General features: G+C 38.7%; 1 protein-coding gene across 5 annotated transcripts in view; it reads left to right on the forward strand.

The window, feature by feature from the left end:
* LOC126188723 (uncharacterized) overlaps positions 1-19139 on the forward strand; it is a 342072-nt gene that overhangs the window by 258323 nt on the left and 64610 nt on the right. For 3 of the 5 annotated variants that reach the window (XM_049930334.1, XM_049930350.1, XM_049930357.1), the window contains 2 exons: positions 2516-2613; positions 2860-3868. In XM_049930334.1, coding sequence (XP_049786291.1) covers positions 2516-2613; positions 2860-3868 — 1107 coding nt within the window. The remainder of the gene's footprint in view (positions 1-2515; positions 2614-2859; positions 3869-19139) is intronic. The other 2 variants (XM_049930342.1, XM_049930364.1) reach the window with 1 other exon arrangement.

The raw sequence follows: 19139 nt of genomic DNA on the forward strand, positions 1-19139 counted from the left end.
CCTGTTGCTGAAGAATTGCTACACTGTTGACAACTAGTGGCAGCTGTGGCTAGCTATAAGCGGAGACTGACATTGGAGCGCATCTACGCACACTGAATGTTTGCCAGTAGAGCTGGCTATCAACAGCTCAGTGTAACGTTCGGCATCAGCTAGCAACACGGAACTAATCTTGAGTTAGAAGACTGGTGCCCAGGCACCCATCCCTTATAACACATAACTGTTATTAGTCACAAAAATTGTTCAATTGATCCAACACATATTTTGATTGTCTGTAGCTCATTTTTATAAAACAAGTTCTCTTAGCCTGGCTTGCACAAATGGAGATGCAACTCAAAAGGTTCCCAAGGCTGGGCTAAAGAACAGACTAGCTATATCAGCCAAAGGCTGTGAATGAAATGAATAGAATGACATTTAACAGTAAAAGTGAGAGCACAGGCTGGAGCAAGAGAAAAAACTAAAAGCAGACTGACTAGACAGACTGAAATGGTGCGAGCTTTGACCTTATAAGGACTCATGCTAGGATATGGTTCAACTTCTATAATCTACAATAGTTTATGAATTCTAAAGGCCAGAAAGTTCATTTTTTATTGTCTATTGATTTTGTCATCATATATTTTGTTTTTATATTATTTATCATGAACAGTATTTATTAAAATATGCAGTATTAATTTATGCTTATGCAGTGGGAATCCTGGGTTTATGACCATGTGACCCATCTTGTATGTTAAAGATTTCGGTTTTAATTAATAACCCTTGCTCATTAATATGGATGTCAATACATTCACACAAATTAGATGATTAAAAGTATATCAACAGATCCTGGAAATTTAAAGCAGTTTGGCTGTCATTGGCACTGGAAGTTTTCACCATGTGAAATCTTTAATTAACAATATCTTTTTAACTAATTAAGTTCAGGTTAATGTAAATACTTTACTGAAAAGAGGAAAAATGACTCTTTAATTTGGTAGAGGTCTTTCCTTCCGAATTTATCTATTAGTTCATTAGATTTTCTCTATGGCCACATGTATGAAATTTTATAATTTTGGTACCTTTTGTTGGCCATTATTTCTGATGCAACTAATTAGCGCACTGCAGCTAAGACAACAAACTGTATGATCTGAATAATGAAGTTTTGTGTGTGTATGGTGTTCGTATGTGTGTGTGTGTGTGGGGGGGGGGGGGGGGGTCGGTCAACCTGCTCTGTTATGTGATGTTATCACCAAATGTGTCCAAACAGGACCAACATGCTGTTATTCTTTTCTTGGCTGCAGAAGGACAAACACTGACAGACATCCATCAGAGAATGAAGAATGTACATGGGGCAGCATGTCTGTTGAAAACCACTGTTGCCTAATGGTGCGCCAAGTTCCATGCTGGTTGCAATTTGACACAATACACCGATCAATCTGGGAGGCCAGCCAACTCAAATGGGAGACACTCAAGCACCTGCCCTATAGTCCTATCTCTCCCCATGTGATTATAATGCCTTTGATCCCTTAGAAAATGCTTTGAAGGGTCAAAGGATTCATTGTTGATCAGTTTAGGTTATTCAAGGCCAATGGGGATTCAAGTAATCCAATAGGATAGAGTAACAGCCAAAATATACATGAAATGGTATAAACAAGCTGCTTTTGTTTACAGCTGTTGACTATGTTAATTACATCGTTGAGGCTATTGCACGTGCGTCAGTTGCCAAAACATATGTATCACTCCATTTACAAACATTATTCTTGATTACCTAGTGTATAAGATATCAACAATATAAAAATGTAGTGAGTACAAGTGCTTCTTACTCCAGTTAAGCTAATGGCAAATCATTTACTTGCCAGTAAGTCAGCAGTCACCAGAAAATGACCAGTTATCTTATGGAAGTCTGGCAATCAGTCATACTATTTCTAAATAACATTCTAACTTGATTGTCTTCAGTTTTTGTGTGTCTCTCTTATAACACATTTTATTTATTAATTGGATATATACAAAATCTACTTACCAAGCAGTGGCAAGAAACTCACATATAAAAAAGGTTTTAGAAATGCAAGCTTTAGAAGCCTTGGCTCCTTCTTCCAGCGGATGGGTTGGAGGGTAAAGAAGAGGGGTGAAGGGAAAGGACTAGAAAGATTTAGGAAAATGGGTAGAGTCTTTCTTTCCCATTCCATTTGGTAAGTCTCTCCTGACCCAAGGTTCTGGGTGATTTTTAAGTATTTCCCTAAACCTCTCTAGTCCTTTTCCTTCACCCCTCTTCCTTACTATTTAACCTTTCTGTCAGAGTAAGGAGACAGTGGCTCCACAAGCTTGCATACGTAAAACCTTTTTTATATGTGTGTTCTCCTGCTGCTGCTTGGTGAGCAGATTTTTTTATCTATCTCATTACTTTACATTATCAAACAGTAATTATTTTTGTTGTTATAACATCTTGTATTTGTATTTCTTAATGTATTGTTTCAGTGATGAATTTTGTTAAATGTTCATCTATAACTATTAAGTAATGTACTGGAATTTGCTTGCTTACTTACAGCTGGGATGTTCTTTCTCTTAACACAGAAAACACTCAACTTAAGACACCTTCAGCCAGTGGTATGAGGAATGTGGGAAACAATACATATGCAAATGAAGGTAATGTACCTCCAGTTATATTGGTTTGTGTGACTGTTAAGTCAGATAGATTTAGACAGCAATTAAAATTCAATATTAACATGTAACAATAAATTAAAGAATCACTGACAGTAAAAAGAAAATAATATTATCAAATTGGAACAAGCGTACAGAACTCCTTGTAATGAACAGCCTCTGTTTTTAGTAATTAAGAGATAAATGGGACTTTTTAACTTAAACTAAAATGAGACTGTTTTACCATTTCAGAAGATCCACGAAGTAAAATGAATTTTGGCAGAAAGAAGCAAAGAAGGAAAAGGCTAAGGCTTTCAAAGGCATACAGTAGCAATAATTCATCCACAACTCCAACACCAGTTGAAAAGCTGAATCACACATCGGCACATCACAATAGAAAACAGAACAGAAATAGTAAAACAGCTACAGAAAGAAGAAGAAGGAAGAAAAATAAAGAAGAGAGAAGGAGGAAGAGACTGAGACTCAAATTGCAAGACAGGGATAAAAGAAAACAAAGAAAGAAAAATGAGCGCTTAAGAAGGAGATATAGGAAAGAGAGAAAGAGGAAACTGGCAAGAAAACTTGTAGGAACACCACAAACTAATATTACTTCTTTCACAGCATCCCATCAGGAGAACACAACACACAGTTCACTTGACTTCAATAACAGCACAGTCAGTCCAGAGGTGGATGTATTAAAAAATGTTTCCGAGAATGACTTTATTACTCCATCTTCAGAAAAACCAGAACATACAACCAGTGATATTACAGCAACTGAAAAGATGGAACAGGATAACTCAGATTATCTCAAAGATGATAATTTTCTCAAAATGCAAAATGAAGAACAGAAAGACTTTCATCAAAACGTAGATAATATACTGCTTCCATTTGCAACAGGTCCTATATTGAAGCAAAATCACTTACCTAATAAGCCTACTGAAAAAGATGGTTTTGAAGACAAAATCCACTTTAAGAAATATGAAAACCTTGGACCTCATTTTCCTCACACTGTATATAGAACGAAACAATCTGAAGGGGAATATGCTGAACAAGAAATGGATGAAAATGACACATCTTTGAATGCAGCAAGTTCTGTAAACAGGATAATGGTAACAGATTCAATGGAGGAATGGCATAAAGATTTCTCTTCATATGACTCTGGTACATATCATTACGCAGAGGAACTTGGAGATCTCTCATGCCTTAATGGAACACTTTTGCCTGCGCCAACTGTTGTTCACTCCTGGATAAAGTACATAAGGTACAAAGAACTTCATTCAACCAAAGAAATACTTCTCTCATACAGCATATTTGACCACCGATGAAAATTACAACAGATAGTCATTGAGTTTTAATTATCACCTCAAAAAATCATGATCATGAAACTTGGTAAGAGTGTTAGTTTTTCTCCATGCTTTCACCCTTCCATACAACACATTTTTCCTAAAGATGGATGTCTTGGTGGAGACCTTTACTGCAGAATCCTGCATCTTGTATATTTGAGAAATGTTCCAGCTCAAAAAGCATATCATCATCATTGGGGAAATGCCTGTTTCTTCATCTGAAGAGAGCAGAGAAATTCACTAGGTGTTATATAAGGAGCATACGAGGTATAAGGCAAAATTTTCTAGCACAAAGAAGTAGCATCTGTGACTGTATCTTGGGCAGAATGAGCTACAGCATTACTGTGCATCAAAACCATGACTTGGAGAGCTTCCTGCAGTGCACCTTGACAGCTTACAGAAACATCATCAGCAGATTTAGGTAGCAATGTTCCATAATGATTTGCTCTCTATGATCATAATCTATTAGCACCACCTCACGGCAATCCCAAACAAACACCTAACATCACATTCCTGACGATGTTAAGTCTTCACCTTTTTCAGCGCGTGGTGAATCCGCTTCCCACTGCTTGCTTCACAGTTTTGTTTTGAAGTTGGAATAATATTCATGTTGATTAAGAAGCTAAATAAGTTGTCTATATGAGTCTGGCACAGTTCCACTTTTCCCTTGGTTTGGTGGAGTTTTTGAATACATGTGAACATTTATGGAATCCAACAACTGGCAACCTTTGTTACATTCAAAATGTCATCAAAGATGCTGAAAACTGATTCATATAAGATTTTTCACTTTTTCCCCTTTTCCCTGATTATGGTTCATAGGTCTTAGAGCACCAGGTGCTTCAATTCTCCTGGGCTTCCCAGTTTTTCACATAGAGGTGGTCTGTCATTTCCTCCTTCATCATTCAGACTTGTTTAACTACATTGGAAGTGTCAGTGCTATCTACTCTCTGTACTGTATAATGGTGGATTGTTGTTGTTAAAACTTGACTACTATGCTCCATGGATACATGCCATCATGTATGCAACCCCCCCCCCACCCCCCCCAACACACACACTCACTCCAGATACATAGATAGAGAGAGGTACTTTTGCGTAACCTTCAAGTAATATTATTGTATATTAATTTAAGAACATAATTTATGCATGTGGAAAAAAGTAAAACCAGTCAACACATTTTTTACAGAATGTACTGTTTAAATTTCTGTGATATACACTCCTGGAAATGGAAAAAAAAACACATTGACACCGGTGTGTCAGACCCACCATACTTGCTCCGGACACTGCGAGAGGGCTGTACAAGCAATGATCACACGCACGGCACAGCGGACACACCAGGAACCGCGGTGTTGGCCGTCGAATGGCGCTAGCTGCACAGCATTTGTGCACCGCCGCCGTCAGTGTCAGCCAGTTTGCCGTGGCATACGGAGCTCCATCGCAGTCTTTAACACTGGTAGCATGCCGCGACAGCGTGGACTTGAACCGTATGTGCAGTTGACGGACTTTGAGCGAGGGCGTATAGTGGGCATGCGGGAGGCCGGGTGGACGTACCGCCGAATTGCTCAACACGTGGGGCGTGAGGTCTCCACAGTACATCAATATTGTCGCCAGTGGTCGGCGGAAGATGCACGTGCCCATCGACCTGGGACCGGACCGCAGCGACGCACGGATGCACGCCAAGACCGTAGGATCCTACGCAGTGCCGTAGGGGACCGCACCGCCACTTCCCAGCAAATTAGGGACACTGTTGCTCCTGGGGTATCGGCGAGGACCATTCGCAACCGTCTCCATGAAGCTGGGCTACGGTTCCGCACACCGTTAGGCCGTCTTCCGCTCACGCCCCAACATCGTGCAGCCCGCCTCCAGTGGTGTCGCGACAGGCGTGAATGGAGGGACGAATGAAGACGTGTCGTCTTCAGCGATGAGAGTCGCTTCTGCCTTGGTGCCAATGATGGTCATATGCGTGTTTGGCGCCGTGCAGGTGAGCGCCACAATCAGGACTGCATACGACCGAGGCACACAGGGCCAACACCCGGCATCATGGTGTGCGGAACGATCTCCTACACTGGCCGTACACCACTGGTGATCGTCGAGGGGACACTGAATAGTGCACGGTACATCCAAACCGTCATCGAACCCATCGTTCTACCATTCCTAGACCGGCAAGGGAACTTGCTGTTCCAACAGGACAATGCACGTCCGCATGTATCCCGTGCCACCCAACGTGCTCTAGAAGGTGTAAGTCAACTACCCTGGCCAGCAAGATCTCCGGATCTGTCCCCCATTGAGCATGTTTGGGACTGGATGAAGCGTCGTCTCACACGGTCTGCACGTCCAGCACGAACGCTGGTCCAACTGAGGCGCCAGGTGGAAATGGCATGGCAAGCCGTTCCACAGGACTACATCCAGCATCTCTACGATCGTCTCCATGGGAGAATAGCAGCCTGCATTGCTGCGAAAGGTGGATATACACTGTACTAGTGCCAACATTGTGCATGCTCTGTTGCCTGTGTCTATGTGCCTGTGGTTCTGTCAGTGTGATCATGTGATGTATCTGACCCCAGGAATGTGTCAATAAAGTTTCCCCTTCCTGGGACAATGAATTCACGGTGTTCTTATTTCAATTTCCAGGAGTGTATTATCAGGGGTAAAGGAACTGAAATGGTTGTCACAACACTTTATTTAATAATTGATATACACTTCATTATTGCAACAGTTGCAACTCACTTTTAACATAATTGTTGTAAGTCTATCTCAGATCAATGTTCTTAACATACTCATGTCCAGCCACAAACTATTTATTTAGTTTTTTATTTATCTGATGCTGCAAAAAATATAGGAGGAATATAAACAGTGAAATGCATGAAGGTAATGATTCACTTTATGATGAAAAATTAAGTAGATAAGCACAGAGGCAAGAACAGTAGCATAGTAGCTCAGATATACATAACCAGACTATGTGTTGAGTAGTGGAACTGGTGAGATGAGCTAGAATAGTGGAGGGAAGTGGGGGTGAAAGGAAGAGAGAAGCAAGAGCAATGAATGGGTTCGACAGCAGTGGAAGATGTTAGGAATATGATACAAGAGAGAGTAGTGTGTTGTTATATGGTGAAACAATAGGTGGTGAAAAGGTGTAGTTATGGGTGAAGGACATAACTGAGGAACAGCAATGGAAGAAGAGTGTATGAGGGGGCCAGAATGAAATAATGAGAAATGAGAAGCTTTTGGGAGAGAAAGAGGAGGACAGGTTGCAGATAGATGCCTGGGGGATTGTGAGACGCAATCATGTGTTGAAGGAGCAGTTCTCAATTAGGCAGTTACTGGTTGTAGGTGTTTGGCGTCAGGATCCAAATGGAATGGGTTGGGAGGAAACATACAAGCTAACCAAGATTTTGTTAGATTCACATCCTGTCCACTCAGTGGTCAATTTTGTTATTGGTCATAGTTTAATGGTTAATTTCATAAGGTGGCTTGTTACTGTACATGCCCTTATTAAAATCTGTGAGGAAGTTCATGCAGGGTTACTATGTACTGTCTCAAAAGATTTTTTTTATTTCTTTTATTTTACATGTCTAGTTCCATAGAACCAAATTGAGGAGCAAATTTCCGAGGTTATGGAACATGCCAGTACTTGAAATTACAAATTAAGTAATAACAGCTAAAATAGAATATTTATGCACCCAAGAAAAGCCAATACACAAGTTTATGTAAATGCAATCAACAATATAACACAGGAATCAGCTTAATTTTTCAAGGAACTTCTCGATAGGATAGGAGGAGTGACTGATGAGGAAACTCTTCACCTTCAATTTGAAAGCGCATGGATTAGTGCTAAGATTTTAGAATTCCTGTGGTAGCTTACTGAAAATGGATGCACCAGTATACTGCACACCTTTCTGCAAAAGAGTCAACGAAGTGCGATCCAAATGCAGATTAGATTTATGCCTAGTAATAACTGAATAAAAGCTGCTAATTCCTGGGAATAAGCTGATGTTATTAATAAGAACTGACAGGAAAGAATATATCTATTGAGAGGCCAATGTCAGACTACCCAGACTAATGAACAGGGGTTGACAAGAGGTTTGCAAATGTACACCACTTATTGCCCAAACCTCCCATTTCTGAGCCAAAAATATCCTTTGAGAATGGGAAGAGTTACCCCAAAATATAATACCATACATGATAAGTGAATGGAAATAAGCAAAGTTGACAACTTTTTGCATTGAACTATCACTTACTTCAGATACCATTCGAATAGTAAAAATGGCAACATTAAGTCTTTGAACAACAGCCTGAACATGGCTTTCCATGACTGTTTACGATCTGAACACCTAAAAATTAGAACTGTTCAGTTGTGATAATCATATGCCCATTCTGTGAAATTAAATCATCAGGTTTTGTTTAATTGTGTGTTAGAAATTGTAAAACTGAGTCTTACTGCGATTTAGTGTTAGTTTATTTTCTACAAGCCGTGAACTTATGTCATGAACTGCACCATTTGAAACAGTGCCAACATTACACACAACATTCTTTACTACCAAGCTAGTTTCATCAGCCAACAGAAATATCTTAGAATCACCTGTAATATAGAGCATTTACACAAATAAAGAACAGGAGTGGCCCTAGCACTGAGCCCTGGGGCACCCCCATTTAAGCATGCCCCATTCAGACACTGCATCATAGCCATTCTCAACATTGTGGATAATGACCTTTTTCTGCCTGTTGTTATAGTAAAAAGTGAACTAACTGTGAGCTACTCGTGGTATTCCATAATGGTCCAACTTCTGGAGCAACATTTTGTGATCAACACAATCAAATGCCTTTGTTAAATCAAAAAATATGCCTATCATTTGAAGCCTTTCGTTTAATCCATCCAGTACCTCACAGAGAAAAGAGGGCATAGAATTTTCAGTGGTTAAACCACCTCTAAGACTGAACTGTACATTTGGTAGCAAATTAGTTGAAACAAAATGATCAATTATCCTTACATACACAGCCTTTCGATAACTTTAGTAAACACTGATGGTATAGAAATAGGACTAAAATTACTACATTATCCCTTTCTCAAGTTTTATAAAGTGGCATTACTACTGAGTACTTTAATCATTCAGGAAACCGATCATTCTTAAAGGAAAAATTACAAATATGGCTAAGTACAGGGCTAACATGTGCAGCATAGCACTTCAATATTCTGATAGGTACCCCATCATATCCATGAGAGTCCTTAGTTTTCAGTGATTTAATTATTGATGGTATCATAGAGGAGTATTTCAGACATCAGTCTTGGAAAGGCATTTTCCGAGGGAGTTATATGATTCCCTGTAGGAACTAAGTTTTTATTTAATTCACCAGCAATGCTCAGGAAGTGATTGTTAAATACTGACTACATTTCTGACTTACCAGTAACAGAAATATTTTTACTACAAACTGACTTTATATCATCAGTCTTGTGCTGCTGACCAGACTCTTCCTTCACAACTGACCATATTGTTGTAATTTTATCCTGTGAATTAGCTATTCTATTTGCTTACCACTTACCCTTTGCTTTCCTAATAATGTTTTTAAACACTTTACAATACTGTTTGTAATGGGCTATTGTAACTCAATTGTGACTATTTCTAATATTTTGATATAATTCCTAATTTGTTCTACATGATATCCTTATCCCACTAGGCAGCCACCCAGACTACCTTTTAATGCTAATACTCTGTTTAGAACATTCTAATGGAAAACAACTTTGAAAGAGCATGAAAAATGCATTAAGGAAAGCATTATATTTGTCATCTATGTTATTGGCACTATAAACACCTGCCACTCTTTCGAGGCTTAAAAAACTATTGCCATTGGATTAGCTTATCTACATAGTTTGTAATTATATATAACATTACTTTGAGTACAAAACCCTTTTGGTGTTAAAATTTGCGCGTCATGGTCTGAAAGGCCATTCACTCTTTTACTAACAGAATACCAATCTAGTAATGAAGAATGGATAAAAATCTTGTCAAATTCTCTTCATAAAACAAAAAAATTTTAAAGACATGGAATAGCTAACAAGAACTTACCTTCAGAAGTGTATAAATCAAGTATTGCACTTAAAAAATAAAAAAATTGTATCTAGATTTTGGAACTGTTATTTTGTTCCTCATGAAAGAGATAGGAATAATCTGGGAAGGGATGAAAGGGGTGCAGGCCACTCAGACTCCAGGCTGAGAGTGAATTACCTTTTGTGAGAACAAGGAGAGGTAAAGATCTACATCTACATGGTTACTCTGCAGTTCACACTTAAGTGCCCGGCAGAGGGTTCATTGAACCATTTTCATACTACTTATCTACCATTCCACTCCTGAACAATGCATGGGAAAAAGGAACACCAAAATTTTTCTGTTCGAGCTCTGATTTATCTTATTTTATTATGATGATCATTTCTCCCTAAGTAGGTGGGTGTCAACAAAATATTTTTGGATTTGGAAGAGAAAGTTGGTGATTGAAATTTCACAAATAGATCTTGCCACAAAGAAAACCACCTTCGTTTCAGTGACTGCCACCCCAACTCGTGTATGATATCAGTGACGCTCTCACTCCTATGGCGTGATGACACAAAATGAGCTGCCCTTCTTTGCACTTTTTTTATGTCCTCTGTCAATACTACTTGGTAAGGATCCCACATTGCACAGCAATATTCCAGCAGAGGATGGACAAGTGTAACGTAGGCTGTCTCTTTAGTGAGTTTGTCACACCTTCTAAGTGTTCTGCTGACAAAGCGCAGTCTTTTTTTCGCCTTCCCCACAATATTATCTATGTGGTTTTTCCAATTGAAGTTGCTCATAATTGTAATTCCTAGGTATTTAATCAAATTAACAGCCCTCAGATTTGTGTGATTTATCATATACCCAAACTTTATCAGACTTCTTTTAGTACCCATGTCGATGATCTGACACTTTTCTTTGTTTAGTGCCAATTCCCCCTTTTTGCACCATACAGAAATTCTCTCTAGATCATTTTGTAACTGGAATTGATCATCTGATGATTTTACTAGATGGTAAATTACAGTGTCATCTGCAAACAATCTAACGGGGCTGCTCAGATTATCACCTAGATCATTTATGCATATCAGGAGCAGTAGAGGGCCTATAGCACTTCCTTGCAGAATTCCAGACATTAATTCTGTTCTACTCAATGATTTACTGTCTATCACTACAAAGTGTGACCTCTCTGAGAGGAAATCATGAATCCAGTCACACAACTGAGACGATACCCCATATGCATGCAATTTGATTAATAGTCACTTGTCAGGAATGGCATCAAAAGTCTTCTGGAAATTTAGGAATATGGAATCGATCTGAGATCCCTTGTCAACAGCACTCATTACTTCATGGGAATAAAGAGCTAGCTGTGTTGCACAAGAATGATATTTTCTGAATCCGTTTTGGTTATGTATCAATGAGTCATTTTCTTCGAGGTGATTCATAATGTAGGAATACAGTATATGCTCCAAAATCCTACTGCAAATTGAGGTCAGTGATACGGGTCTGTAATTCAGTGGGTTGCTCCTATTTTCTTTTTTGAATATTGGTGTGACCTGTGCTACTTTCCAGTCTTTAGGAACAGACCTATCGCCAAGTGAGCAGTTGTATATGATTTCTAAGAAAGGTGCTATTGTGTCTGCATACTCTGAAAGGAACCTGATTGGTATACCATCTGGACTGGAAGATTTGCCTTTCTTAAAAGATTTGAGTTGTTTCACAACACCTAAGATATTTACTTTTATGTCACTCATGCTAACAGCTGTTCTGGTTTCGAATTCTGTAATATTTACTTCATCTTCTTTTGTGAAGGACTTATGGAAAACTGTGTTTAGTAGCTCTGCTTTAGTGGCACCATCATGGTTAATATTTCCATCGCTATCACGCAGTGATAGTATAGACTGTTTTTTGCCACTGATGTACTTTACATATTACCAGAATCTCTTCGGGTTTTCTACCATATTTTGAGACAATGTTTCATTGTGTAACCTATTAAAAGCATCTCGCATTAATGTCCACACTAAATTTCAAGCTTCTGTGGAACTTGGCCAGTCTTGGGGATTTTGCATTCTTCTGAATTTGCATGCTTTTTTCATTGCTTCTGCAACAGTGTTCTGACATGTTTTGTGTACCATGGTGTATCAGTCCCATCTCTTATTAACTTATGTGGTATGAATCTATCTATTGCTGTCGATACTGTATCTTTGAATTTGATCCATATCTGGTCTACAGTTACATAATTAGCTTGGAAGGAATGGAGACACTCTTAGGAAGGCATCAAGCAAATGAAGGAGAAGTGTTCAGAAAAAGCAGAAGGTTAAAGATTGTACATTGGTAAACAAGGTGCCAGCTTATATAAGGACAAAGTGAGAAGTAAAGGTGGATTAATAGGAAGGAAGTTGGAGCTGAATGGATATTGTGCTTGTAGCTTTCAGTCTGGAGACTGATGTGATACAGTTCTCCACATTAGTCTATCCTGTACAAGTATCTTGATCTGTGAGTAATTATTGCAAGCTTCATTAATTTGAAACTGTTTACTGAATTCATCCTGTGGTCTTTGTCTACAGTTTTATGCTCCACATTTCCTTCTGTTACCAAAATGATGAGTCCTTGATGCCTTAAGATGTGTCATAAATTTCTTTTTTCCCCATTTCAAAAGCTTCTATTCTTTTCTTGTCTAGATTGTTTATCATCAATGGCTCACTGCTGTACGAGGTGCCCTCCAGACAGGTACCTTCAGAAAAGACTTCCTAACACTTATATTTTTGGTAGATGTTAACAACTTTCTCTTCTTAATAAATGTTTTTCTTACTATAGCCAGCCTCCATTTAATATTCTCTCTACTTTGACCATAACCAGTTATTTTGCTGTTCAAATATCAAAATTGATCTACTTTTCGTGTCTCATTTCCTAGTCTATTTCCCTCAGACTTGCCTGGTTTTATTAGGCTACATTCCATTAAACTTGTGTTACTTTTGTTGATGTTCACTTACACCTTCTTTTCAAGACACTATCCATTCAATTTATCTACTCCTCCCAGTCTTTTGCCACCTCTGACAAAATTATATCATCAGCAAATGACAAATTTTTTGTTTCTTTTCCATGAAATTTAATCTCCTTCCAAAATTTATCCTTGGTTGCCTTTATTACTTGCTGAATATACAGACTGATGGGCTACAATACTGCTTCACTCCCTTCTCATCCACTAAACTGAGCAAGGTGGCGCAGTGGCTAGCACACTGGACTCGCATTCAGGAGGACAATGGTTCATTCCTGCATCCAGCCATCCTTATTTAGGTTTTCTGTGATTTCCCTAAATAGCTCCAGGCAAATGCTGGGATGGTTCCTTTGAAAGGGCATGACCAAACCTTCCCCATCCTTCCCAAATCCGATGAGACTGATGACCTCGCTGTTTGGTATCTTCCCCCCCAAACAACCCAACCTTCATCCACTGCTTCCCTTTCATGTCCTCCAACTCCTATAACTGCACTCTGGTTTTTGTATGAGATATAAATAACTTTTCCCTACTTGTATTTTATCTGTGTTATCTTCATAATTTCAAATAATGTATTCCAGCCAACATCGTCAAAAGCTTTCTCTAAATCTACAAATGTTATAAACTTAGAGCTGCCTTTTGTAATCTATCTTCTAAGATATGCCATAGGGTCAGTATTGCCTCATGTGTTCCTATATTTCTCTGGAGTCCCAGCTGATTTTACCAGAGGTCAGCCTGTACCAGTATTTCTATTCTTCTTCAAATAATTACTGTCAGTGTTTTGAAACCATTACTTATTAAACTGATGGTTTGGTAATGTTCACACCTTCCTTCTCTGGAACTGTAATTATTACATTCTTCTTGAAATCTGAGGGCTATTTTCCTAGTCAGATATATACTACACACCAGGTGGGATAGTTTCATCCTGGAAGTCAATAATTCTAAGGGGACTGCTATTTACACCAGGGGCCTTGTTTTGGCTCATATCATTCAACACTGAGAGTGAACTGTCTTTTGTGATGATAAGGAGAGGTAAAGATGAAGGAGAAGTGTTCAGAAAAAGCAGGAGGTTAAAGACTGTACATTGGTAAATAACGTGAAATCTTATATAAGGAAAATTGAAAAGTAAAGGTGGATTAATAAAAAGAGAAGTGGGAGCTGAATGAATATTGTGATTGTAGCTTTCAGTCTGGAGACTGGTGTGATACAGCTCCCTTGTATAGCTTGTCCTTCTGCCTCCAGACTTCCCTTCTTTGCTTGGTACTAGCTTGTCATATGGGCTCTTTATATTTGTACAGAATCTTTTCTTTCCTCCAAAAATCTCTTTAATATTCCTATAGGTAGCATCTACTTTCCCCTAGTTATCCTTGCATTCATCTTCCAGCCATTCCTGCTTAGCTGTTTAGCATTTTCTGTCAGTCTAATTTTTTAGACATCTGTACACTTTTTCACATGCTTCACTTACTGTATTTCATGGGTTCTCATTTCATCAGTTAAATTACATTTCTTCTGCATTATCTATGGATTTCTGCTAGGAGGTATATTTTTACCTAGATGATCTCCTGCTGCCCTCATTATATCATTTCTCAAACTACCCACTCATCTTCTACTGTGTTCCCCTCCTCTGCATCAGTCAATCATTGGCTAATGCTCCTTCTGAAACTCTCAACAACTTCTTGTTCTTTCAATTTATCCTGGTTGCATCTCCTTAATTTCCTAGCTTTTTTTCAATTTCTTCAGTTTTAATTTGCAGTTCATAACCAATAAATTATGGTCAGAGTCCACATCTGCCCCCTGAAAAGTCTTACAGCAAAAACTGTGCTTTTATGATCTCTGTCTTATGATTATATAATCAATATTAGACCTTCCAGTATCTCCAGGTCTCTTCCATGTGCAAAACCTTCTTACACGATTCTGAAACCAAGTGCTAGCAATGATTAAATTGTGCTTTAAGCAAAATTCTACCAGGTGACTTCCCTTTCATTCCTTTCCCACAGTCCAAGTTACTACTATTTTTTTCTTTTCTTTCTTTTCATTTAACTTAACTAACTCAATAATTTTTTATCACATCATACATTCTTTCAATCTTTTCATCATCCGCAGAGTTGGTAGGTATATAAACTTTTACTACAGTGATGGATGTTATTTATGTCTATCTCAGTTACATCAACACATTCACTATGCTGTTCATAGTTGCTTACCCACATTCTTATTCACTATTAGACTTACTTCTGCATTTCCATTATTTGATTCTGTATTTATAACACTGTACTCACCTAACCAGAAGCCCTGTTTTTCCTGGTGCCACACTTCACTAATTCTCACTATATCTATCTTCAACCTATCCATTTCTATTTTTAATTTTCTGACCTGCCTACTTAATTAAGAGATCTAATGTTCCAGGTTCTGACCTGTAGGTTGCCAGTTTTATTTTTCCTGATGACAACATCTCCCTGAGTAGTCCTTGTGCAGAGATCTGAATTGAGGACCATTTTACCTCCAGAATATTTTACTCAAGAGGATGCTAACATTATAACCATACAGTAAAGCTGCATGCCGCCATAGAAAATAATGGCTCTAGTTTCCACTTGCTTTCGGCCATTCACAGTACCAGCCAAGCAAGGCCATGTTGACTAATGTTCCAAGAGCAGATCAGTTAACCACCCAGTCTGTTGCCCCTTCAGCTACTGAAAAGGAACTCTTCAGAAGCCACAGGTTATAGTGGCCTGTCCACAGATACCTCTACACTATGATCACACCTGCAATGCTATAGCACTTAGACTGCCCAGCTCTGGTAGGTCCATGGCTCATGGAATGAATGGTGCAGATGATAACTAGGAGGAAAGTGGGAAAGAGGCACAAAAATGAAAATAAAAAACAACAGAATAAATAATGAAATCCTACAAATATGTCGGGAAGGGGGGAGGGGGGGGTATGAGTATACACTGGAGGGCAAGTTTCCATCTCAAGCCTACAGAGAAACTAAAGCTGCATGAGAGTATCAAAATGATTTGTATGTGTACCAGGTACACAGGCCTGTGAGTTATGTAGTAGAGTAATTTCAAAAACTGGGAACTATATGTACCTGAGGCAGACAGTTCTTTGTACACATCCAGACACTGAGCCATTTCAGTGGTAGTCAATGTTGTATAAAAATCCATACACTGAAGACATGTTAGTTGTCAAACATGCACAGATTCACATTTCTCTGCCTTTGGTTTGGTAGGATTTACTAGTGATGGGCAAGGAGCAGGCTGCTAGTGAATCATTTCATGAGACAAGGTTTACTGATATAATAGAAACACTGAAGTAGGGACAATGGTCTGGGAATGTTATCTGGTTTTATAAGGATGTTACAGATGTTAAGAGTGTCACAGGAGGTGACGGTGGGTGTTGTGAGAAGGATACCAGGGAGAAATGATTTCATTTCAAGGCTTGACTTCAGAAAGTCGTAGCCTTGGCAGTGTATGTATTGAAGCATTTTTGTCCTGGATGATATTGGGTGGGTGAGAAGGGCAGTGCTTCTGAGTTTGTTGGGAGTTGGAGGATGAGATCACCAATGATATTTGTTTGTGGACAGAATCTGTGGGATACTTGTCAGAGGTGAAAGTCTGAGAGAGATTGTTAATATAGGTGTTGAGGGATTTGGTGCTGGAGCAGATATGATCACCAAGGATTCCTAGGATGAATAGGGAAATGAGATGTCAAATTGTAGGTAATGTTGATTATTGTTTGATTTTATTTGTGTTGACATTTGTTTGTGAGCTTAAATGAGATAGCGGTTTAGACTTTGGATCTTGAAAAGTGTCTAGTGAATTCAAGTTGGAAATGGGATTTAGCTATTGGGCAAATTGGAATAGTTTTCTTTACTGGGAGTCCAGATCACAAATATGTTATAGATAAATATTTACAAACTCAGTGAGCTGGTTCCTTTGTTATGCAAGCTTGATTTTCTGTTTGGTGGTCTCTTTTTCTTCATTTGCCAATATTTTTTCAGTGTTTTGCTATATATTTTTATTGTTTGTTTATTTATTATCATTGTTTAGTGCTCTGCTTTCATTGTTGATATTCTCTCTCTGTCTGGCAATCATTCTTAAATGCTTGCCAAACATTTCCTCTTGCTTGACTACTGTTTCTCACCATTCAGTAATCTTCTCTCATCTCCTTGCAGTCTCCTTTGCTTTCCAGCCATGTGAAGAATCTGTTCAATGACTATCTATTGCTTTACATTTATTTTACTGTCAATTATTTTACACAAGTTCTCCCCACACTCAGCTTGCCTTTGTACAGAGACTTCTTGCTTTATTTTACACATGTTTCTTATTCACTGGTCTATGCCATCTCCAATGGCATTATGTGAAACGATGTACATTCTTTTACCAAGTAACATGTATTCACTGCTTGACAGCTTATTTAGGAATGACCACTACTAATCCAATTGCATTTAAACAACAACAGAAGAATTGTCTGCTTTGAAGAAATCAGTGCCCAGTTGCTGAATATGTCCTACAGCATAACTCAAGGAACCTGAGTGCATGGTATACTACACAGGCTATCAGTATTAGTTTTCCTGAATTCTGCATGATGGAAACAGACTCTTCAACATATCCTCACATCCCACTAACACCCCTCCTCCCCATTTTTTAAATTTTTATCTTCATCTTTTTCTTCCTATTTGGTTTTTCCCAATCTCCTGTGCATTTTGCTTCCTATTTCTTCATTGTGTTATTGATTCCATTTCTCACTTCTCTTCCTCTTAATCAACACTGTCCTATCATCTCTGGACTGAAGTTTCCACAGTGCTTATGAATGTACTGTCTTTGATTTCCTACTCTATAAGATACCCCTCCCTTCATCTCCATATCCCTTATTTTTCACTGGATGTGGAACCCCCTCAACTTGAGGTCTGAATGTTCGACCATGAGGAGGCTATTGTTTCTTATTCATTATCAAAGAAACTAACAGTTCAAAAATATAGATACAGTTATTTCTACATTGAAATGTGAGTATTGGCAGTAATTAGTGTACTATGATTGCTCTGACATGTGACCCTGTCTGACTTAGTAGGGTATTTGCGACCTGTCCTTGTATTGCTTGGGTAGTACTAAATAACTATGGCTGGATGATTGTAATAAATAATACACACGAACCTTCCTTAATAATCTGTCTCTTAGTGAAGACCATGTCAAAATACCCACAGTAGTTCCAGAGATTAGCCTTTACATACAGACAGAAAAATGTTGTGAGGGACTTCAGTTTAGTAATATGTATAGGTGCCTGTGACAGGAGTGTGTTGCATGTGAGTCTTATACACATATAACCTATGTGTGAAGATGTTGGATACAGTGATGGCATAAGAACAGAATAAAACATTTTGTAAGATGAACAGACTGCATAAATACCACTTTTGGAGAGGTGAGAAAGGTGTTAGGCAGGATATTCCTCAGTATATGTTGAAAGTTACTCGAAGTCCTGTCATAGGTTGCCCAGTGGCGATTTCTCATTAACTCTGTCTTGTCTGCCCCAAAATGATGTTGCGCCATTCATATAAAAGATGGAATTTACTGTTTCTTCTTTATTCTCAACAAATGATCAACCCTATTTGCATGAAGGGTTCAAGTGAAAACCCTTTTCCATAAACCCAGTCAACTCATACTATTTTAATCTTCATCAGTCATATCCTATCCCATTAAAGATAGAGCCCCCTGAGTAAGTAACTATGTCATATACCAACTATGTAGTGATTTCTGTATAAGCTTTTATAAGGGGATTATCAACTATTTGTTCACCCTTAGGGTGAATAGTGACTGCAATGTTGTCACTAATGACAAGTTTTAACCACCAAGAACAAGAGTGCAAGCTGTCCACCCAACACTTATTTTGGTCCACAGTTCCCACAGACTCAATCTGCAATAGCTCCTGCTCTTCATCCCCTTACTGGCCCCTCAATCAGTTTCTAGCTCTGGTCCCTTCACCTACTGCTCTGTGACTGGTCTTTCTCCCTCCCTCCGCCCCCTTAAAAAAATCCTGTCCTTTCCTACCTTCTCATCGTATTCATCTTGTTAACTCCCATCCCCTCCCCGTCCACACAATTGTCAACTGCATGTCATATTTCATTCTGATCTTGTGCCCATATTTTCCAGACCAAAATTCTGTACACATTGCAGATTATTA

The sequence above is a fragment of the Schistocerca cancellata genome, chromosome 1, assembly GCF_023864275.1.
Source record: "Schistocerca cancellata isolate TAMUIC-IGC-003103 chromosome 1, iqSchCanc2.1, whole genome shotgun sequence".
Classification (NCBI taxonomy): Eukaryota; Metazoa; Arthropoda; class Insecta; order Orthoptera; family Acrididae; genus Schistocerca; species Schistocerca cancellata.